Source organism: Sander vitreus, chromosome 5 (genome assembly GCF_031162955.1).
Source record: "Sander vitreus isolate 19-12246 chromosome 5, sanVit1, whole genome shotgun sequence".
Lineage (NCBI taxonomy): Eukaryota > Metazoa > Chordata > Actinopteri > Perciformes > Percidae > Sander > Sander vitreus.
In genome coordinates this window covers 17797350-17820612 of record NC_135859.1, presented here as the reverse complement: position 1 = coordinate 17820612, position 23263 = coordinate 17797350, and the positions used below count along the sequence as shown (strand labels likewise).

Genomic DNA, 23263 nt, shown 5'->3' with positions numbered 1-23263 from the left:
AGAAACATTGATTATAAACTATGAAAATAAAATAAATTTCAAGTGTCTCGTCGCATCCGATTCTGCTTGAATATCTTAATTTCAGTAATGATTAAGACCTTTTGAAAATATTTTGGCTAAGAGGACAATAAAGTTTGAAAAGTTTCACATAACCACAGGCAGCGATAGTTATAGTTGTAACCATATACATGCAATACAGTCATTTGGATTAAATATAATTTACATCTTTAAGGTTACCTCCCCCCCAACGGTTGTAAATGGTGTGAATGTGAAAACGCTGTGCAGTGGCCTTTCTATGATGACAGTAATTGCTCCAAGTTTCTATGACTATTTTCCATCTCTGACATTGCATAACTAAATCAGAAAACTTCCAATTGTCTAAGAAAACCCATGTGTAAAAACTAGCACGTGCACACACAAATAGTAAAAAAACTCATACAAGTCAGATTTCCAACTGCTCAGAACTTTATTTCGAGGGAAATAAGGGTTAAAATTAAATTAAAATATAAAATTGAGATGGGCAGGTCTGTTTTTAAAGGGAAGGTGTTGATAAAAGGAGAGTGGGCAGCCTTTCAGAAGAAGAGAGGGAGAGGCAGTAGGGGAAAGACAGGAAGCTACAAAATGAAGTTTTGGGGATGAGCCTGGTCATTCAGGAAGTTATGTATAAAAAGGGGAAAAAAAGACGAGACAGATGCAGTTAGTTATTATAAACCCCACCCCCTTCTGAAATGTCCTCATACGCAATCAGTGCTATAGCTCTCTCCTTTTTCGGTTTCTTACAGGAAGTTAGATCATTTCTCTTCTTCACTTGCTCTCTCACCATTATAATCATCATCATATTCTGTCTTAATGTAACATCTTTTCCTGCAGTTTTGAAAAAAGTAAACAAAAAGTCCTTCAAAAATAAAATGCAGCAACCACATTTCATGTTCTACTATTACATATACAGTATATATATATAAATACATACATAAATATCTTACATGTACAACGAATTTTGAAAACTGTGGGGGGAAGAGAGAACCCAAAAGACTTATGAGGACTTGTGGAGGTGGGGGGAGCGGGGCAAAGAGGCCCAAGGTTGCTCATTGAGGGTAGTGTGTCTGTTTTTTTGTTTTAGCTTTACGCGCGCACACACACACACACACACACACACACACACTTTTGGGGAAGGGGGGAGTGGGAAACATTCCTCAGTTGGCCCAGTAGGGGGAGTTGCCATAGCTGGACTTGCTGCCTTGGGTTTTCTGCTGCATGCTGCTGGACTGACCTCGCTGACCAGGACCACCCTGAAAAGAAGTCAATTCAGTCAATAATTAAAACAATGTAACTACCTAACAGGTTTATTTAATTTCCCATAAAGTTAATGAGCACTTTCTAGCTGCAAGAACATGTCCAGGAACCTTTTTTGTGGGTGTGGGTTATCACAAATGTCTCCAACAATGTTAAAACTCAGTAAAATCTGTAATTGTATTAGACAGTTTGTGTCATTCGGTCAACTGTCAATGGAGTCGTACAACCTTTGACCCCTCTAGTTGCTCTAATTTAGCGAACTCTGCGAACACCAGATAATACGTCAGAGTAATTGTAAATTACAATATCACAGAATTATACTCCGTAACAGTAATACAGCATTTTTTCTACTTAATTTTTTTCATTAATTACATGTCATTCTGCAACAGTAATCCAACAAAGACCTACTTTAATGATATTTCATCCATCTTACTACAATGATAGGCTAAATGCTATATGCTAAGACAAATGGCTCATGCATGGTGGATAAACTATACGATAACGTTAGAACATTACAATGTTCCAGATGCTCACTAGAGTGTTTTGACCATGGATAACAGCGCTAGGATACCCCACGATTAAATTTGCCACATAACGTTTACTACAGTAGCTGTTTAGGTAGTAGACTCATCTAATGCCAAGTTAGCTAGCTAGCGCACACCCCATTTTGTGGGAGAATAGTGGAAGGCAGTTCCGAGACAGAGCTACAGTTACCGACTGTACCAACGGATTCAGCCAGCACAAACCCAAGCGCTGGTGGTCACAGTGAGCTGGAGGCCAGCGGAAGCACTACCGGAGGTAACAAAGTTTACTGATCCACAGGGGAGTTGGTGCAATTGGCAGTCAAGTTGCTAAAGCGTCTAACTGAAGGTTTTCGGTCCGTCACCAGTAAAAACCCTGGAGGAGACACGGACATAAAATATATTGTGATATTGTGCTTTTAGCTGGCAGTGTTAGCTTGCTCAACTAGACTCCCAGGGCTGATCTGGCTGGTAAACCAGCTAACATTAGCTTGCCGTTTGCAAATTACTTTATCAGCTAACAAACGCCAGATCCATGCAGCGTAGTTGCAGCTAGCTGGCTAATCTTAGCTCGCTCGCTCACTCACTAACTAGTCAGTAGTCTCGATCAATATAAGTACATTTCCAGGATAAAGCCACGCGCCGGACGTCAGGCTTTGCCCCTAACCTTCTGCTCTGTGTGTTGCTGTTCTCAAAATCCCTTCACTATAGGAAACAACAACAACAACAAACTTCGAGCTAGCAGTCACACGCTGAAAATGGCAGGTTTTGAAAATTGTTCAACAAGGCTGGCCTGCTTGATTCTTTCGGTGAATGATTGTAAAGAATGTTTACAGCATTTACTATCCAACTTGGACGCTTTTGGACCGATGGGGATTGCTGTGGATGAAGTACACACGACGATACACTGGTAAGAGTAAACTACATTTAATCCTGTGTCCAGTTAATTTAAATTGCTCACGTTACTGTAGTGTGTTATCAGTTAACTTAATTTAATATTTTGTGGAGTTTTCTTTTGCGCGGTGCAAATGTTCCACCAAAACAAGTTCCTTCCTGAGACTATTTTGCAGTCACCGTCGCTACGGCACTGCCCAAGACGATTGTGATTGGTTTAAAGTAGGGCTGTCAAAATAACGCATTCATTTCAATTAATTAATCTGAGAACAAATAACGTGTTTAAAAAAATAACGCAGATTAATCCATTCCATATTGACGTTTGACCCGGAGCCATTCTAGCCACCATTGGACTGTAAAATGAAGGAGGGAGACGAGAATGTGCTGCCTGGATTATTAATTGGAACATTTACTTGTAAAAATCTTCTTCCTGCCAACCCTGGCTACCGAAATCTGGTGCCACTGATATGTCTGCGCTTCTCTCTGACGCTCTGAAACACAAACCCCGCTGCACGCTAGTTAACACTATACTCGACAGCAGCTAACGTTAGCCTACCGCTAGCTAGTAGCTCGATTAAACACGGTTAAAATGCTGACAGCTAACGCTAAACGGTGTAAAGTTTGACTGTGTTTTACTGTAGAGGATTCAACACCGGTATGTAACAATCTGCAGCTGCCGTCGGAGAAACAACACAGACGGTGCATTCAATTAGACTGGTAAACTACAGCCTCGTGGTGCATTTGAAGTTATTGTAAATGTCCTTTTCCCATCTGATGGTTCAACAGCAATTTACTACTGAAATTAGTTATTGTTATACATTATTATTAAATCATTTCATTTTGACCATATGGCCTTAGCAATACACAAGCCGTTCTTTAATGCCACCAACTGTTGTTTAGTACCCTTTTTTTCTTTTACTTTCTTAAAAAAAGTATCGGTTCAGGCACAGTTAATTATGTATGCGATTAATTACAGAGTATGTAATTAATTAGATTACATTTTTTAATCGATTGACAGCCCTAGTTTAAAGAAATGCAAACAACCCAGAGCATTTCTCTCCTATCCCAGAATGTGGCTGTGGTCGAATAGTCAATTTTGCTTAGGAAGGTTCTTAAAAGGAGTAAAATGAGTCGGAAGTAGTTAATTCGTTGCCATGATAAGAGCCGTTCGAATTGTCCAAGTGATAAGAAAAAGGTGCTTTAATGATTCCTTTGTTACCTCCTTTAGCATAGGATACACTGGACCATCCTTTACAAAAGGAAAGAGATAATGCTGTCCCCACAACTATCTTGTGGGGCAGCAAAATTTAAAGCGACGCATGACCATTTTGCAATGTAACCCATCTAATAATAATAATAATAAACCTACTTTATGGCACTGTTTGATTGGTAAAATAAACCGGTTAATGCAAGAACTTTACTCTCGTCCAACGCGAGAAAACTACATATTGTACGTTTGAGTTGCTTAATACTTCAGGCTTGGCAGGCAACACCATGCTGAGGTCACAGCTATTCAGAAAACATGGGTGTCCTATGCAATGGACAAAATCACAGATAAAACACCCATATTTAGAAAGCACTTCTAATGATGCAAATTTAGGTTGTGAAATCCTGGGTCGACAGAATGCGATGTATGCATGGACACTTTATTTTACCTGTCCGTCCTGAGTGAGGTGATGGTGCAGCAGCTGGGAGTGGGGCTGTTGGTGCGGTGGCAGGATGTGCAGGAAGGGAGCAGGGGCATAGCCAGGAGCCCCCCCAGGGTTCAGGGGCCCTGTTCCCCCCAGCGCTGAAGGAAGGCTGAAAGGAGGCGGTGTCCCCGTGTGGAAGCCCTGCTTGTCAAATGACTGAGGAGAACCGAGAGAAGAGGTTAACATTGCAAATACAGGTGAACTTGATACATATGCATGTACAATAGGTTAAGCAATAAATTAAATGCCAATTTCATTTAGCGTTCCATAAAAATCTCTTGCCTATGCAATCATGTTTCTGTATACAAGCCTAATTTACAACTTAAGTTAATGGGCTATCCAAGATAATGTGCTGTTGATGTGAAGACAATTTTTTAGTTTTGATTAAGATAATTATTTGCAGAAAAGGTCACTCAGGTTATTTAAAGACTACTAATTATATAACAAGCCAAAGCATTAAGCTTTGATCTAAACACAGGCATACAACAGGACAGCAAGTCACTCACCTGAGCTTTGCTGTAGATTGAACCTCCCATGTCAGGTACTCCTCCACTGGTACCTGACCCCGATAGCCCTGGTGCTGAGAGAATGAAAAGGGGGAAGAGGTAAAAGGAAAAAAACAATAGAAGAAGGGAAAGTAAAGGGGTTAAGAGGGAACAAGTACAACTGTGTCACTTCACTGATAATTGAAAAATAAGCACTAAATGTTCATTTCAACTGTTAGTAGGAAGGGGGCCAGCCAGTAGAAAGAAGCATATTAAGTGAGGACGCGCATAGGCATGTTTCTCACTTTGTCACCCTTTTGCATATATCCATTTACGTGCACATCAAAGTGCAATCACACACGTGCATATACACACACCTTTCTCCAGAACACTCTTGACTGTAGAATCATCTGCAATTGTGAGTACATTTGTTTTTCCCACAGGGAAATGCCTACTGAGTTTGACTGTGTGTTGTTAAGAGTGTGCGCACATGTGTTGTGTGTGTACCTTTCCCTGGGCCGCTGCCCGCTGACTTGGCCTGCGACTGGGCAGAGCCTCCGTACCCTCCCTTACTGTACTCCCCACCGTGGGCTTGAGACAGGTCATCAAAGGCTGAAGGAGGAGGAGTACAGAAGAAGAGAGGAGGCAGAGCGAGCAAAGGAAGGAGAGAGGCAGAGCGAGCAAAGGAAGGGTAGAGAGAGAAAGAGCGAGAGGTGAAGAAAGGGAAGAGGAAAGAGGATGGGAAGAGAAAAGAGGGGGCAGGGGAGAGAGGCGGTAAGGTAACCTGACTAAAATGGCAGTTGTGTCTATATTGAGCCGTGTCCAACTTCAGCAGGGGGTTTGAGCTATGCATGCAGCACAAGCAAAAACACACAGGCCCGATTCCACACGCACATGCAGCATTTGGTGTACATGTATTAAGGGTTGGAAATTGAATTCTCTTTTGCCTCCCTCTACACTCTCCACACCTAATTTATGCTGAGGTCTTTGTACATACACCCTGCATCTCTCACAATACATGTACTAGTATAATACAGCTGTACCAACAACTATTGCTATTATGGATTACAAAGAGTCATTCCTGCTAAGCTTCTCAACTTCTACAAGACCGTAGTTTGTGTACTTTTGTGAAAAACGGACAGAAGTGACTGGCCAGATAACCCACTAATGTCACCATAACTAGTCCAACTGTTGAAGTTGATCGAGTAACCTTCTCAACTACTTTTCGTGGCAGGTTGCTGTGACGGTTTGTGGTACGGTGATAGTTTGGCAGTAATAATTGAAGATAAACCTGTGCTGTCGTAGTTCAAATAGACACAGCTCAAATTAATTAAATCAATTCAAAAGCTTATAGCTGGATACAATCTTCACATTGAAAAGTTTTATCATTGCTTGACTCAAAAAAAAATGTTTTGCTGTTAATTGCCTGAAAACAACCTCCGTCAGAGCAGTGACAGAGAAAGCCTTCTTGTTTTATCCTGGTCTTACCTGTGCCATATGCATGCTGTCCGTAACTGGGCTGATGCTGTTGGTGATACTGATTAGAGGGGTTGGCCAGGCCCATTGCAGGTTGCTTGGCCGAAGCAGGAGGCACAAAGACGGCCGGGCCATACTGAAAGGCTGAAGGGACCCCGGGCACACCAGCGTAGTACGGCAGACCTGTAAAATGGCAAGTTATACAAATTTGTGCAATGAAAGGAGATCAATAGGCAATTGTCTTTAAGCAACAATGATGAGAAGGGCTCTTTTGTGCAGAGCAGTGTTACATTAATACGGTCTACACAAACGCAAATTGACTGACTTGACTACGATTTCACTTTTGTTTAATTTGAAAATAACTATAAAGCCTTAAGCTTTACTGGAATTTCTTTACATGTGAAGAATTCTTTACTTTTAGCTTCAAGTACTCTTACCATATTTCAACAGAATCTCTAAACATTTAAGCAAGAACCCAAACATAAGAGACAAGTAAATGCAAAGTGCGTGGATGATTTGACTGGAAATAAATTTGGCCAACATCCTCATCATTAAATATAATTTTACTTTTCCTTACCAGTGTATCCATAGCCAGGAGGCAGAGGGGGGTTGAGGAAGGCCTGGTTCTGCGTTTGCTGACCCTGGCCCTGCCCCTGTGTTCCTGCCTGCGGAGCCTGCTGGGGCTGGGATTGCACCCCGGCTGTAGACAAGCTGGTCGGGGGAGCTGGAGATGACGAATCATTTCTGCCAAACTTTGTCGCCTCTCCTGGACAGAAAATGACAGTAGAGAAGACATTATTGAAGTTGGAAAAAAAATAAAACTAAGTTCTTTGCCTGTCTGTTGAGATGCTAACATGAATAAGCAAAGAAGCCACCAAACTGAAGGTTAAGTGTGTAGGATTTAGTAGCATGTAGAAAAAACTACTACTGTGGCCAAAGATAAAATGCGAATGGCCCTATCTAAAACCAGTGTTTGGTTTGTCCGTTCTGGACTACTGCAGAAACATGGCGGTGCAACATGATGGACTTTGTGAAAGAAAACCCTCTCCATATGTAGATATAAACGACGGGTAACGAAAACACACTCGTGTAATTCTTATTTACATGCGATTATACACTAATTGAAAAGTTATGTTCATATATTATGTTACATTTCTGTCAACGATTGCCCTAAATCCTACACACGAGACCTTTAAGAAAACATGTACAAGTACACAGTCGCTGATGGTCTAAATCTAGAAAATAAAGTATAACAGACGGATGTGTAGTTTGAAACGGCTCCCCCGTTGTGTTAATTGTTCAGTGTGAGTTAACAGCCTATCTTGAAACATAATGCAGTAGACCTATCAACTCAACATAAAATTTGACTTACCAGAATATGGATTATTGGCCAGGCTCTCTCTTCCAGGCATAGTAGCCGTAGTACCAGGGAATGTTACACCATAATAATCCTGTGTAGGAAGAGAGAAAATAATTAAAGAGACTAAGACTTAGGGCTGCACAATTAATCAAATTTTAATCACGATCACGGCTTCCCACGATCAAATTCCGTATCAACGTTTTTTTTTTGCAACGCCAATCTAGCACCATGTAAACCACTGCCTGATCACATGCCTCCATGAGCCAATCAGAGTTGTTCCCTGCACCGCGCAGCTTAGTTTCTAGATGTCGACAGTCACAGAGGACAGTAACGTGAGGAAAATTCCACAACAGATAGCAGTCAGTCATAAGGCTATAAACTATCTTAACAAAGAAAACGAAACTTATGCACAACAACTCGTATGAAATCTTACGAAATTACGTGACTGCCAGTCACATAACACTAAGTTTAGTCGAGAAAATGTGAGTGTCATGCAGCAACGACAGTAAACGGGCCGGCTACATTGCACGTGTAACGTAAGCGGAGCAGATGTTCCAACACTACGCTTTCACTATAATCAATGAAACTGGCGACACCAGACAGCGTAGTGGTGCGTATGCTCCGGAGATCTGCTCTACAATCGTTATAACAGGACAGTCTTCCATTTATATTTTTTACGCGAGGTGTGTGCGGCCCTCTGGAAGTAGCCTTCGAGTTGAGATTGTTTTAGGAGGACCCTCAAAACTGGCGAAGAAGTACTTATGCATCCCGGCTCCACCCTCCACCCGGGTGTTCAGTACAGGGGGGAATGTGGTGACCTGCCTTCGCTCATCCCTCAAGCCAGAAAATGTTGACAGGCTAGTGTTTCTTTCCAAAAACCTATAAACTAGTCTTTTCTGCATAGTTCTGCCTTGAAATGTTCTGATTTGGTTACATTGTTATGAAATATTTGTTTTTTATTGATTGTATATTTTGAGTTGTATTCACATCCATTATGCAGGTACAATGTAAGTTTATATTTAGCTTCCTAAAATATATTTACACAATGTAAAAATCGAAAAATAGTGCCCTGTTGAAGTTTTGCTACATTTTCTGTGTTTTAATTATTTTTAATTAATTCTTTAAGGAGATGCACTGAATTTTGGTGAATAAGAGCACCCATTTTATTTTGATGAACATACTTGTACATTAGCAGGAATGTAGCACAATATGGATGTGAAAGCAGTTATAATTAGCCTACGTGACTATTTGTTTTGGTTAAAATCAACAAATAATCGTGATAATTAATTGTGATCTCAATATTGATCAAAATAATCGTGATTATCATTTTGGCCATAATCGTGCAGCCCTATTCAGACTGCTACTTTAGGAATTTGGTGATATTGCCATGAAGAAGATAGATCCTGGGCGGTTACTTTGATAAAGGTAGCAGAAATGTAACATACAGGGAAACACATTTGAAATGCGACTGCTGATTTACAAAATACTAAAACCAGAGTTATATGCAGCAAAGTATAAACAGACTCACCATAGGAAGGCGAGACTGCAGCATTTGCAAGTCCTCGTATCCATAGATCTGCTGTTGAAATAAAGATTATGGAGAGAAGAATTGGTGATAATGTGGTACCATGTTAGAGTCTCTACTGAACCTCACTGTAGCTTACAAACTCAACTTTAGTTTTATCTTCTACACATTTTGAGCTTCTACTCAGCTTTAGTCAGTGTCTCAGTGTGTGCCGTAGACGCCATGTTTGATCAGAACCTACCAAAACAATTGACACTGAAAAGCTCTATAGAATAAGGAGTGAACTCACTGCCATACTTGTTCAATTTAATGTATCCACTCATGGTTAAGTTTAATGTATATATGAAAACGTACAGATTGATGACAGAATGAAGATGCTTAACAGTTCTGGGTAGGTTAGTCCCTTTAAGATGCCATCTATATTTTTTAGCCATTAAACCGGTCTTTCCCTTTAAAAAAAAAAAAACAAACAAGGGGACTAATTAAAACAAATAAAAAAATGATTAGGAAAGTGTATAGTTACCGGGTAAGCAGGGAGCAAGCCACCAGGGCCCATGATGTACTGGTTGGCCAAGAGAGGGGGCACTCCTTGGGCCAAGTTTGGAGGAGCTTTACCTGGCAAAGGAGAAACAAAGACTTTTGACTTGACATAAATCTGTACGGTCTTAGTTGAGTGTCAGAAAAAACTGATTAAAAGAGGAAGTGTATTTCAATATGATATACATTTTTTATTTAAAAAGAAACTTTTGTAAATGAGTTCCTGTGTTAGGGGGATGGGATTCTTTTGTCAAACTAAGAGCCTACCAGAGGTGGTTGTGAGCAGGGGTGCCGTGCGGTTGCCTGCAGAGGAGAGTGTGGCGTTTGTGCCATTAGGAGTTAGTCCAGGTGCTCCAGATGGGTGCAGACCATTGGTGATTGAGCTGCTGACAGCCAGAGGAGCTGAAGAACCGGAATGGACAGCTTGGCTGGACGACGATGAATAGGCATGGAGGTTGCCGCTACTGTTGCTCTCCTCATTGCTTATCTGGTGTAATAGGACGAGAGCAGAAGGGGTCGATGAGAAGAGAACCAGCAACTGTTGTAGGTCAAGGCATGATGTCTTCATAATTTAAAACAGTTTTCCTAAAGCTCAAGCTGCACTCAAACAGTGTCAAATTTTTTTCAGCAAATATGCCATGTCCTTTTATAACCACAACAGCAGAGTGATGTTTAAGTTATCTTGTGTCTTTGTGCAAGCATGAACATACACTTACAGTGAGGGCGGAGCTCGTGGCGAGGGCCGATCCAGATGAGTGAGAACTGGTCACATGACTAAAAAGAGTAAAAAAGGATTTTGTCAGCCTGCTTAAATCTGAAAAAGCCAGGAAACATGAGCAGGAGGACAGGAGATTCAGTGAAATATATTTCCACATAAAATGATTAGGATATGTGCTTGTAACCATCATCATCATCTCCAGACAAAAAAAGGGGACACAAAACATGTATATGCAATATAAAACGCCTCGGTGTTTCTGAACCATCCCTTACCTGCTGAGCGAGGGGATGGCTGTTGAGTGGGAAAGTGCAACTGCAGGGGAGGAGATGTGGTGGCCACTGTCACTCGTCATAACGGGAGACTCAGTTTTCACTGTTCTAGACGACGACGTAGCTGGTTAAAAAAAAAGATTTGAGATTTGGTAAACCTCTTTCAAGACTGAAGACTGCCTTTTATTAAATCAAACAATTATTCAGTCCTTACACGGCACTGTAACTTATTCTTGCATTATATATCTGTCTTATTCTATTTTAGCCTATTTTTATTGTCTATCCACTTTAATGATATTTAATTGATTCTAAATGACTAATGTTTTCTGTAAAGCGCTTTGAATTGCCTTGTTGCTGAAAAGAAATGCGTTATATAAATAAACTGGCCTTGCCTTTGTGTTGATGTTACAAACTGATTGTGAGAGGAGAAATAAAAGAATGAAACAAAACAAAGTTGGACAAGAAAGATGGATTGAGTATGTTCCAGTCTTTATCAAACCTCATCCACTTCCACTAAAAGGACTATTTCCACCTTTTATGGGATGCATTTAGCAATCAATATTTATCATATTGGATTGATTGACCACTCCACTCGCTGAGTGTACTTACTGTCCTGTGTGCTCTGCGTCTTCATGCCACCGTAGCCATTCTATGAGAATAGGAAATTATCAAAGTCTTAGTTTTATCATTCAGATTTTTGTCAGGTAAGTAGACATTGAGCTTTCGAGAAATAAAAATGAAGTCAGCAGTGGTCAACATCCTCTTGTCATTTTGGTCCTTTATGTATACATGGAGAAAAAGCTTAAGCCTTACTGTAAGGGCAGCAGCTGAGGGGACATCGTTGCTCTGAGAGAAGGCCAGATGAGGTGGCAGGGACCTTGGACCACTGCTCTCCACACGGCTGGCTGCGGTAGGGGCTGCAGAAGAGGGTGGAGCGGCCGCACTGGGAAGACCCATGGAGGGGGAGGGCGTCACACTGGGTAAGCCCAAGGATGGTGAGGGGAAGTTGGGATCTGATACGGCTACGGGTAAGGTGGGTAAGCTGCTCATGTGGTCACTGTTTACATGGCCGAGAGAAAGGAAGATGGGGAAAGATGGACAAATATACAATAAACATACCAACTATGTGACCGAAGTAGAGTCAGGATGTATTATTACTGGTTTAATTTAAAAACATACAAGCAGTTTCTAGCTGTAACTAAGCTAAAATGACATCATAATCTAAACCCTTTTATCTCAGTGACCAATTGTGTGCCCGTGGATGCAGTGAGTGCTCTGCTTTTTGCATGGCATAAGATTTCATGCTTAACAGATGCACAAATCTGCACATGTACAAAATAAAAAATGACAAATTACACACACACACACACACACACACACACACCTTGGCTTGGAGAACAGGCTGCTCTGTGGCTGCTGTGTGGGAACAGCAGTAGGGAGAGACATGGGTGCTGGAGCTGGGCCCTGAACTTGGGCGCGTTCCCTGGCTGACGTCTGTGCCATGTCTACCGTTCCACTACCAGCCTCAGACCCAAAATCAAGAGCCCCAAACTGAACATTCAGGCCAGGTATATCTGCTGAGCCCGGCATCTCCACTGCTGACGATGGGATCTGAGAAGACACAGGGAAATATGTAGAACATGGCTGAATTATTTAACCAATTTCATTAGATTTGATATTTGTACTGTGTAAAATGTTTAAATTATGGACATAAAGTTGTTATGTGATGATAACTAGCTAGTTGCTATGTTTAGTCAAAACAGTCCCGTAAACTGCTACGTAAATGTGTTAAAAGTATAAACCGCCGGGTGGGTCGAGTGTACTTCTCGTCCCACTCGCAGAATTAAAGAGGTACAGCCGATCTCGTACATAAGAACATCCCTTTCATTTTGGAACACGAAGAAAAGACCCGGAGGGGGGAGATTCATTCCAATTACAGGCTCAATTCTTAAAACAACACATAACTATTATTAATGTTTATGCTCCGAACTCTGATTCACCTCATTTTATATCTCAAATTGTTTTACCGTTTAATCATTATTGCAAAGGCCTGGGCTTCCTAGCTGGTGATTTTAGTTGTATTATGAATGCTTCTCTGGATAAATTCTCCTCCGCAAATGTATCAAATCCAAGGTCATCCACTGTTCAACAATTTATGTAAAGACACTGGGCTGATAGATACATGGCAACAGATTAATCCTAAAGTGAGAGATTATACATTCTATTCACATCCACACAAGTCATACTCGCCTACTTTTTCATTCCCAAACAATTTTTACATGCTGCCAGGCTTGCTGTATAGACTCTATTGTCCTATCGGATCACGCCCCAGTGCTTTTGCATAGTGACCCAGCATTTCACATTCCCAGAACTCCAACCTAGAGATTCAATACGTCACTTTTGAACAGTGTCCCCCTAGCTAGCTACCTTGACTTGTCAAGCATTTGAGAACAGATACACTATTGAAAAGACTTTCAGTTTCTTCCATGTCTTGCAAGTAACATTGCTCTGTTATTTTTTAATGGAGGATATTACACTTGTGTTGATAAAATTCTGATAAAAAAAAAAGGTTCAGATTTCAGAAGAGCTTACCTTTGAGAGAGGAGGTACTCTGCGTCTCTGTGTCTTTAGCTGCCGCTGAGGGGGTTCTGTAACAGAAGGTTCCATGCCTGGCAACTTCAATCCTGGAGAAGCTCCATCTCTTAGATGCGAGACAGAGGACTCATGACCTGAAGGGAATTGACAATGTTAAAATCAGCATGAACAACATGACATGAAGTGAAGATGGTGATACTGCCATGATCTTACAGCACAGATACGGTTAGTGTTCGTACTAGTCATTTCTTTAGCAGATAAGGCACTGCCTCAACTATATTGTGTGCTGAATATTTGTCTTTAATATCAGCTCTGTAGCCATTATGTTTCACTCAAATATTTGTCTTATTTTATGTGGTTACAGTCCACAAACAAGACAGAAGGAACACCAAGTGTTAACTCTCATTTCTGCTAATGTGGTTTCTGAACAGCTCAGTGCGTCATGAACATGACCACACTGAATCTGCAGACACAGAATTTAAACAAATGATGTACATTTGTTTAAATACAACTCTGAATGTTACCACATCTACACCCCAAGCAGAAAACAGTCTAAGTTCTGCAGATTTTCATTCTGGATCACTGATCCAGAAAACTGTATAACAATCAGCAGATTCCGTTTGGGTCTGGTCATGAAGCACAATCTACTGCTGCTGGTATAAAATGATCAATATTCAATTCTGAAAAGAATTAAGTGTATTTGGAGCTCTAATGTCGTGTGGTATTCTAAGCTTTCAAAGTTGTAATGGCATAGTGTGAAACTGTCCTGAAACCCTACCTGGCGGTGTGGGGACCTGTGGAGCATGTGACAGGCCCAGAGGCTCTGTGGTCGGAAGGATGGAGGACTGTTGTTGCCTCTGAGCCAGCTGGCTGAGCACTGCTGATGGTTCTGGTTGAAGCTTCATCTCCACTGGGGAGAATGCAGATCAATATACATTCATATACATATTGTACTGCAGTGCACCGTACCGCTTGCATTGCTGTCATCAAGAACAATTAAGATTGAATAGCCATGCCTTACATTTGTGTTAGATTTCTTATTTACTCTGAGAAATTTAAACTTACAGTGGTGGGCGGTAACAGGGCCATTGTCCACTCTCTGAGCCTTGACTTCTACAGAGGGGGAGAAAGCAGGGTTCTGTAGTGGAGGTGGCCCTGCATCTTTGGGAACACTAATGTTGCTGGCGGCCATTGGCTGACTGGCTCTCTGACCAAGCCGAGGGCCGTTGAGCTGCTCCGATGTCCTGATGTCAGAGGCAGGTGTCGGCTTAGGCGCATTCAGGGACCCAAAACCAGAACCCAGGACTGAGGACTGGGAGGATAAGAGAAACCAATCTGAATAACTGAATACAACAATACCATATATCACTGTGTAGGCACATAAACATGCCTGTAAGTGCTGGTGCTTGCACATGTGTAAATGTGTGTATGTGTGGCTGTCTGTACCAGCGCAGCATGTGCATAGTTGGTACTAGCAGAGGCAGCATGGGCGTAGCTGTTGGCTGTGGCGTGTGCGTAGCTGTGTGTTGCGGTGCGTCCATTGTGGTGGGAATTGGTGAACACCAGGCTTTGGCCCAAATCCTCGGCTGAGGGACCATCAACTATCGCCCCCAAGTCAGAGTCCATAGAACTCCCGACAGCCACTCCAGTCTTTGGCAGTAGGCTAGCCAGGTCCACACTGAGGGGAAGCAAAAGACAAGAGAGCAAAAAGAGTGGGGGGAGTGAAGAGTGGAAGAAAAGAGTGGTTTGGGGAAGAGGGTCAACAAGTAGAAGATAAAAGATTAAATAAAAAGTTTACTCTAAAATAAAGCTTGCTCTCTGTAGTGATTTAAATTGACTGGATTTTGGGCAGGATGGCTTACTTGGGTCCAGGTGTGATGTGGTTTGCTGGAGGAGAGGAGGCAGTGAATACTTTAGTCTCAGACAACTGTGAAAAAAGGGACAGAAAGCGCAAATACAGGCATCAGATTAATATAGTCATATGTGCTTGTATATCAACAACCATTCAGAACAACATTGAGATCGTTACACCAGATAAAATCCCTGACTATTAACCAGTAGATTTTAGTAAGTTATCACCACTAGACATATAATCTCAAATAGCACTAGACATTATGCAGGCCAATGCAGATTTAAAGCAAAGTAAACAAACATGTAGGCCCTCAAACTCAAGCAATCCAAATCCCTTTCAGATCATTAAAAAGTGCTGCATTACATCCTCATTCCAGTCTTCTGAAGCCCAGTCTTCCCCATTGCCTGTCCATGTTCCTAAAAAACAAAACAGCAGCCAAGTTAGTGTTGCCATGTCCACACACACACATTCTCAGCAACCATTAACCATCCCAAGCAGTGATACAAAATATAGCACCCTGCCTGCTTTAACTACACTCACACTATAAAATATAGTGGAATCCAATGTATAGATTCAATTATAGATGGTCCAATACCATTTTTTGCTTCCCGATACCTGAACTTGCGTATCGGCCGATACCGAGTACCGAGCCAATACCAGTGTGTCATATATTTTATTATGTTTTAACAACTGTATACTACTATCCCTGTATGGATGTGATATTATTTCTATCTTTGTTGTTGGTCTGGCTCAGGTTAAACTCTTTGTGAAACACGAATGCCACAGAACGTTCTTTTATTATGCAGTTTGACAGTCAGTTATAACGGAAAAAGAACAAACTACTTTAACGTATTTTTTCTTTAGGGCTTTATTACGTGGTATCAGATCGGTGCATAAACTCCAGTACTTCCAATACCGATACTGGTATCGGAACATCTCCAGATTCAATTGCCCATATCTGCTTACATTTTGCACCTAGTCGGTGATTTAGGGCAAGTAAACTAGACACAGCTGATACTTCTGATTTCTATGCTAACAAGTAAGCATTCTACAGCAACAGTAGGAAATTGCATCAAAACGTGACATCCAATGTTCCGTTATGGTCCTTACCAGTTCCCTCAGCAGGTTCGTTGCCATCCCATGTCTCCTGGCGAGCTCGAGAGTTAGCTGTGTAGTCAGCAGGATTGAAGATGCTGAAAGAAGTAGAGAGTAGAAAGAAAAGACAACAGGAAAGAGGAAGAGGCAGGTTGGAAAGGTGAGCAAACATAAGAACAATTGAAGAAAATACCGTCTGGTCTGTTGCTACTGAATGAGAAGGCTTAATATATATCACACTAAACATGTTCTTACCCCATTCCCTGGGAGGAGAACCTGTTGCCAGCTGCTGCTCTTCCTCTACCACGAGCCCCTGCCTCTGAGGACACAAAACAACCAGATGACCTCTGCTGACTAGTCCCTTTAAGCCTAAACTCTTCATTAAGCATTTGTTTAAAGACAGTTTACTGAAATGTTCGGTCATTGACCTTTGTCAAGCATTAGACAATTCTGTTTTTATTTAAAGTGCTCATATTATGCTTTTTGGCTTTTCCCTTTCCTTTATTGTGGTATATATCTTTTTTTGTGCATGTAATAGGTTTACAAAGTGAAAAAGCCCAAAGTCCACCCCAAAGGGACTTACCATCTTCCAGAGAAAACACGGTTCACAAACTGCTCTATTGTAGTCCAGCTTTTACTTCCGTGACAAACGTTCGTCACTTTGTAACACACATTATAATGCTCGCCTAGCTGGTAGCGTGGCAGGCCTCATACTCCGCAACTGTCTAGCTAGCAGTCCTTACCTAGCTACTGCGCATGTGCCACTCCCAACAAAGATAGAACAGAAGTGTGATGCCTCACTCTGTAGCTAAAACAGAGAGCTCAACACACAGGGTGAAAAGAGGAGCTGCAGCAATGTGTAGTGTTATCGGGTTGGTGTGTCACTGCCTTAAAAAAAACCTGGCTCTGCCCCACCTACATGACGCATCATTAGACAGACTGTCTAACCCAAAAGATCTGCTTTTGGCCAAAGAATATCTTTAAGTCAAGTAATTTTGGCCAGTTTTGAAAGCTCTGTGTGTATTGGATTGATCAGATGAGATAAACTAAAAGAGCCTTCTGTGTGCACTCTCACAGTCGCTTGTTTACTTTCCTCACTACTGTTTTCAGGCTGAATAGCCAATCAGATGGAATGGCTATGGGACTGGATAGAAAGACAGTCTCCATGGTGCGTCAGGGCCTTTTAAACATAACATCTGACACAATTTCTTCAGAACCAGGCCTTGATTGACCTCACCAGTCTACTTGTTAAAAAAAAAAAAAAAAACCTACAAATCCGGTCATAGTCTACTCACTTTCACACTCTTTATTGATGAGATCCCCTGCCCCACCAAACACACACATTCAAGCAGCTGCAGGGACTAAGCGCATTCCACACATGGTGAGCACTGTAATACTCTAAATGCCTGCAGACACAAATAGATACATTGCCAGCTACATCACCTAAACATGCACAACATCTGAGACAATTCCCTATCTAAGGGATTGCAGTAGTGCTGCACAATATTAAAAAAACTGAAAACATGAATTACTTTTCCTGCTCTAGCAGATAGATATATATCGACAGATAGATATACACACACACACATATACATACATACATATATATTCCCCTCCCCCCTTTTGCTTTTTTGACTCGAGTTTCTGTAACAGGTGAATTTTGCCAGTGTGGGATAAATAAAGTTTGTATCTTATATAAATGGATACGACGCAGCAAAAGAATCCTACTGCCAAAGCATTGTAAACGAGACAGAGTTTCAAGACGGGTTGGGTGGGTTGCCAAGATCGCTGCAGACCCGATGCACTAAAAACAGTCTACAGTCGCACCCACAGGAGGGAAGGCGCAGTACAGTCCTGAGAAGCCGCGTGGTCCAGGCACCGACCCTGCTTCTATTTTTAATAGTCAAAATAGAGAGTTCATTTCGATCAATTTTCGATTATGATTATTATGGAGTGACACCCCTACAATATACAGTGCAGCCCTAGATCGCAGTTCACAGAAATCCCACTTTTCCACCCTACACTTTGTATTATCCAACTTTGCGCCTTTGGACTCATTGCTAACAAAATGGGAACGCATTCAATAAAGTAAAGAGGTATAATTTTTGAATTTCTCACCTCTGCCCCGCCCCCTGCGTCCACGGTCTCCACCTCTCTCTCCAGGAGCCACCTCGAACCCATTCTCCTCTAACCGACCTGGAATCCAACAAGAAACAGAGGAATAAGAAAATTAAAAGCACATTAAAGACTCATTAATACTGAACTGGGAGAAACACCTGAGCCTTTTTAATTGAACCCTCTGGGAAATCAAAGTTTAAAAAAAAAAAAAATCTGAGGAAAGTTGCGTTGACAATTCTATATACTCAGCATACTTTCATCAACAGACGACTGAAAATAAACAGCCAATGCCAAAGACGCATTCAATATAGAGAACACCATTTTAAGAGACCAACAAGGAGCATTCATCTACACAATCCAGACAGACTGGAAAAATGTCTCTTACCTTCTCGCCCTCGGCTGATACCTCTACCCCTCCTGTTGGACGCCCCACGTCCACGACTAGCCTCCCTCTCTCCTCCTTTCTTCTCCCTGTTTTCCTTTATCTCTGAGGGTCCTCCTTCTTTCCCAAGGCTCCGCTTCTTCCCCACAGTCTCCCAGGAGTTCTGACAGAGGTAAACCAGAGAATGAGCTTTTCTAAATACCTAAATCAGGGCTCCAGACTAACTTTTTTACTAGGAGCACTGCAGCCCTTGAGTAAAAATTTTAGAGGCACAGGCAAAATTTAGGGGTGCACCCGTTAAAATCGACGTACATCATTTTTTTACATATCCCCCATTTGAACGGTACTGCAGATAAATGCTTTGGTTATAAATACAGAAACTACAATCTGCTGTCTTATTTTAGTTAAGCACAGTCACATTTTAATTGTATGGTGCTATACAAATGCACATTCAGAAATGTAAACAAAAGTATAATTATTGTCAATGTACTGTATTATTGCCTCTGCCTCATACAGGCTCTCCCTCCTCTGTTAACAATGAATAAGACATGTTATCTAAGGTGTTTAAACTTCCATGGAAAGGGGATTACTGTATTTAACACCCAGTGTGGGAAATTTGGAGTAATGAGGGAGTCAGAGACAGAGGGGATCACACTCAAAACACAAAAGCACTATTTGTTTTGACGAGGTAAATAGTTATACATTTGATCAGCAACTGTGTAGTCAAACTCAAAATTAAAGTAACAGCTGTGCAACAGCATGTGCGTGTTTCTAGCCTCATTTTTAGTAATTGTAAAAAAATACTTGCACAGTTTTGCCAAAACTCAGAAGAATTGTCACAAGAAATTAAATTGTATATAGGAATAGGGTGTGTGCATGTGTACGTAAACTTACTATGTCAGAGGTGCTCTCCAGCAGAAAATTGATAGCTCTGTTTACATCTTCGTTGCAGTCATGGAGGGCTACCATGCACTCATCTTGAGTCTTCCCAGTGACCTCAATCAGCTTTGAATGTGCAAAACAGAACCCGAGCGTTAAGTTAAGATTGCCACGTGATGCAATGAGGGTCCCAATGTCCAAGAATTCCAAGAAGATATGCTGGTGATCCAGAAAATGTATTTGTCTACATGCACACACATTACCTGTTTGACCTTGTCTTCAAAGTCAGCATCATTTTTGTCGTAGATCATTTGGGCTAAACGAATCTGTTCTGCTGTGGGCTGGTAAACAAAGAGTTCAGTTAGAAACAATACAACAGGTACACATAGAACCTTGCCTCATTTTCATATTAAACAATACATCAGACCACAAGACAATAGGTTATATATACTTATTTCAATGCAAGACGCTACTATCCTGGTGAAGGAATACCAAGTAGGATGTGGTCACCTAAAAATCCCTTAAAAATTGTGAACTTACATTTTATATAAAAAAAATAGCTCTGTACCAGCACTTACAGTTCTTCCGACACACAATGAGACCACTACGCTTCACTAGGTCAGTTTCACAGGCACTCATTCCAGTTCCCCTATACAAAAACCACTATGGTCAGAAATCCTTTTTCTATATTTACACCAAAATTTGGAATGACATTCCCCATCACATTCGAACATTATCATCCATCACATATTTCAAAAAGTCATAAACTGTTTCTCCTCGATAGTCATACTTGCACACACTGATTGCTCATGTATTGTTTTTAGTCTTGTTTTTCTGTATTTAATGTTTTATTTGTTTGTATCTGTCTAGTCAATAATAATGTCATGTATAAATGTGCCGAAATTGTGTTCATTGTTCTATGTTGCTGCAGAACAGGGACCTGCTGTAAACCATTGTAACTTAATTGCTGCTTTTAAATTTTCCTGTATAATAAATGAAATGAATCACTACATATTTTAACTTAAAAAAAAAAAAAAAAAAGACGACTATATTTTTAATTGAGCAGAACAATTCCTGAGGCCTGGATGCAACAATGTATGCAAAATGGTGAAAACCCACCTGTATTTGTTTCTGTGGCTGTGTTGTTTGTGTGGTGGTGGGCAGCGTTCTGTCCCGAGTCCCCCGAGCTTGATTGCTGACCACTGAAGTCATCATATACAGTATATACAAAACAATGTATGTACAAAATAGAAAAATCTGGGGAAGAGAGAAAGAGGCACATGTGTATGGTATGTGAGATGATTACATTGTATCACAATTCCCAGTAACATACTGAATAAATGTCTAATGCCAGTACAATAAACTGAATATGAGCAGACTAAAACTCACTGTTGTCAAGTATACCATGTAAGAGTATAACCCCATCTGTCGCCCCCCACCACCCCGGTTAAATTTAGCCAGCCAAGAGGCGACTGTCCAGGTGTCAACTTACAATCCTTCCTCAGTCTCCCACACGAAACAGTGAGTATGCACCAGCATATGTTAAAGGTATTATGAATTATAACACTTTTCCCCATCGAACTCAAGATAGCGACAAGCCATTCGGCATTTGATTAAAAGAAATAAGTAACCTAACCACAAAGGACCCTGTATGCCAGGCTAACAGTTTACCGTGGTTTCGATTATATGACATGCAGCAACTGGTTAACGTTATATCTAACTTAACTGGTCAGCGTGGGAACACAACAAATGAGATCCACCGGCTTTTAACGTTAGACAGCAAGGCACGGTTAACGTCAACTGTATAATGTAGCAACTGTTATCAGTATTTTTAATCGCCCGTATTTAAAGTAGTTAATAATGACTGAATCGTTACCTGATTTAGGTGAACGTTACAAGTTCGGCGGAAATATGAGCCGCACTGGCTAACCTTCACATCACATCAGCGTTAGCCAGGCTACGCTAGTTTTAGCCTGGCTAACCGCTCGCCTTTGTTACGTGTGCGATACACACACAATTCATACCGTTAAAATGTTTTATTCTACTGGCAGGATTTTAGCAGTGTGACAATACAATTAAGTTAATTAACCTGCCCACCAATGTGATCGCTGTTCGTATAGCTTCACCGACTCAGCAACAACAAAATAAAGTGCGACGATGTAGCTATCCTTTTGTGTAAAGCAAGAGAAAAGCTAACGTGAGTCACTTAACGCTAACCTCAGGGTGCAAAGTTAGCTAAAGTTAGGAGCAGGCGACGCGGCGTGTGAAATTAACAATTTACCACGGCCGGTGTATAATGCTATGTTGATGCAATACGGTGTGTGTGTGTGTGTGTGTGTGTGTGTGTGTGTGTGTGGGGGGGGGGGGGGGGGGGGAGAGAAAAGTTGTCGAAAAACGCGTGGCCGTTGTGTTAAGCTACGATAGATATCAGTAGCAGGCTAACTGCCCCGGCATGTGAACGGCCCGTCCGCATTCAACGACTGCAGCACCCCAGTACGGACATAACGCTGGGTAGCTAGCAAGCTAGCAAGCTAGTTAGCTAGCTAACCATCGAAAAAGGTTGGACGGTTTCTCTGAATCGACCGATCGGTTTTCCTTAAACTAATGTAAAAGTTATAAGATAAGACGATTGGGTCGTTCGAATTGATTCTAAATCGACGACATTAACACAGCAAATCTATATTCTTTATTTTACCTGCTAACACGCTTCGCTCAGCCAGCAGCAGATGCTGTCACGTGACCCACCGCGCCGTTGTTGAACGTTGTGATGCGGTGGTTCAACACCGTGCCCTTACGTGCGCGTTCTTGTCTTGGAGCGCGCTTTGCTGAAATGTTTCTAGCCTGATGAGAACTATAAAAGTTTATGGCGATTTCCTATTTAGCGAAATTTGGCACATATGTAATTCGTAATGTGTGAGATCAGATTAACATTTGATTGGTTATGCTTATATTTTTTGTTCAAGAAGGAGTATACAAAAAACTTTTTTTCCCTGAGCCAAGGTTGTGTGAGCTTCTTTGATGGTGTTGTGAAATACTAGCAGTAGCCTACCACCAAATTCTTCTTTAGGCTGGGATCTTTTATTCAAATTGTAGGCTAATTACCATATCACTCTCAGCTGTGCTCTGTGTGGAATACATACTTATTATAATAAAAGGCAATTTGAATAGCCAAAAAGACTTGGGTAAAAACAACATATCTGCTACCTGAAAAAAATATTTCACAACACAGAACATCTGATCATCAAGCAAATTTAATTAAATCTTAAAGTCTTAGAACTGTTTCAAAGAACAAGTAGCCTCAATGACTTAGCTAAAAACTAAAAACACACCAAATAAACATGCACAACAAAATCTGAGACACCATTGCTTTAAAAAAAAAAAAAAAAAAAAAAATCTTAACTAATCTTAAACAGCTCAGTTTACAACATGAGCTCAAGTTTGAAGTAGGGTAGCCAAATATTAGTTTTGCATCTTTGGTTTAGTGTAATTCATTAAGTAAATATTAATTAATCAGATCAAAGATAGTCAAACCAGGGAAACTGAAAATCCAATACTCAGGTCATGTCTCATGAT

At 41.1% G+C, this 23263-nt stretch overlaps 1 protein-coding gene and 1 non-coding gene across 3 annotated transcripts; both read right to left on the bottom strand.

Annotated features, from left to right (window-relative positions):
- Positions 1-447: 447 nt before the first annotated feature.
- On the bottom strand, positions 448-22476 carry LOC144518276 (ubiquitin-associated protein 2-like). Of its 2 annotated transcripts, XM_078250817.1 has the most exons (29): positions 22386-22476; positions 20810-20947; positions 19954-20031; positions 19706-19816; positions 18815-18974; positions 18430-18507; positions 16567-16630; positions 16327-16409; positions 15580-15632; positions 15227-15291; positions 14811-15042; positions 14430-14676; positions 14143-14274; positions 13362-13498; positions 12154-12380; positions 11583-11826; positions 11379-11418; positions 10773-10893; positions 10499-10556; positions 10050-10269; positions 9769-9860; positions 9249-9299; positions 7733-7811; positions 6938-7126; positions 6373-6543; positions 5392-5496; positions 4906-4979; positions 4364-4555; positions 448-1289 (listed from the first exon to the last, which is right to left on the bottom strand). In XM_078250817.1, the coding sequence occupies exons 2-29, from the start codon at positions 20903-20905 to the stop codon at positions 1194-1196; spliced, it is 3495 nt and encodes a 1164-aa protein (XP_078106943.1). In that variant the 5' UTR covers positions 20906-20947; positions 22386-22476; the 3' UTR covers positions 448-1193. The 2 variants fall into 2 exon arrangements, with proteins under 2 accessions (XP_078106943.1, XP_078106944.1); XM_078250818.1 differs by lacking the exon at positions 5392-5496.
- LOC144518829 (small nucleolar RNA SNORD121A) lies at positions 10625-10705 on the bottom strand. Its single transcript, XR_013502049.1, has one exon. It is a non-coding gene; the product is annotated as a small nucleolar RNA SNORD121A (small nucleolar RNA).
- Positions 22477-23263: the final 787 nt, after the last annotated feature.

Excerpts from the sequence above, each read along its gene's own strand:
- LOC144518276 (XM_078250817.1), bottom strand. The coding sequence starts at position 20,905 with ATGATGACTTCAGTGGTCAGCAATCAAGCTCGGGGGACTCGGGACAGA. Across the intron at positions 9,861-10,049 it reads CCTGCTCACAACCACCTCTG|GTAAAGCTCCTCCAAACTTG; the intron begins GTAGGCTCTTAG and ends CTCCTTTGCCAG. Across the intron at positions 7,127-7,732 it reads GGCCAATAATCCATATTCTG|GAGAGGCGACAAAGTTTGGC; the intron begins GTAAGTCAAATT and ends TTTTCTGTCCAG.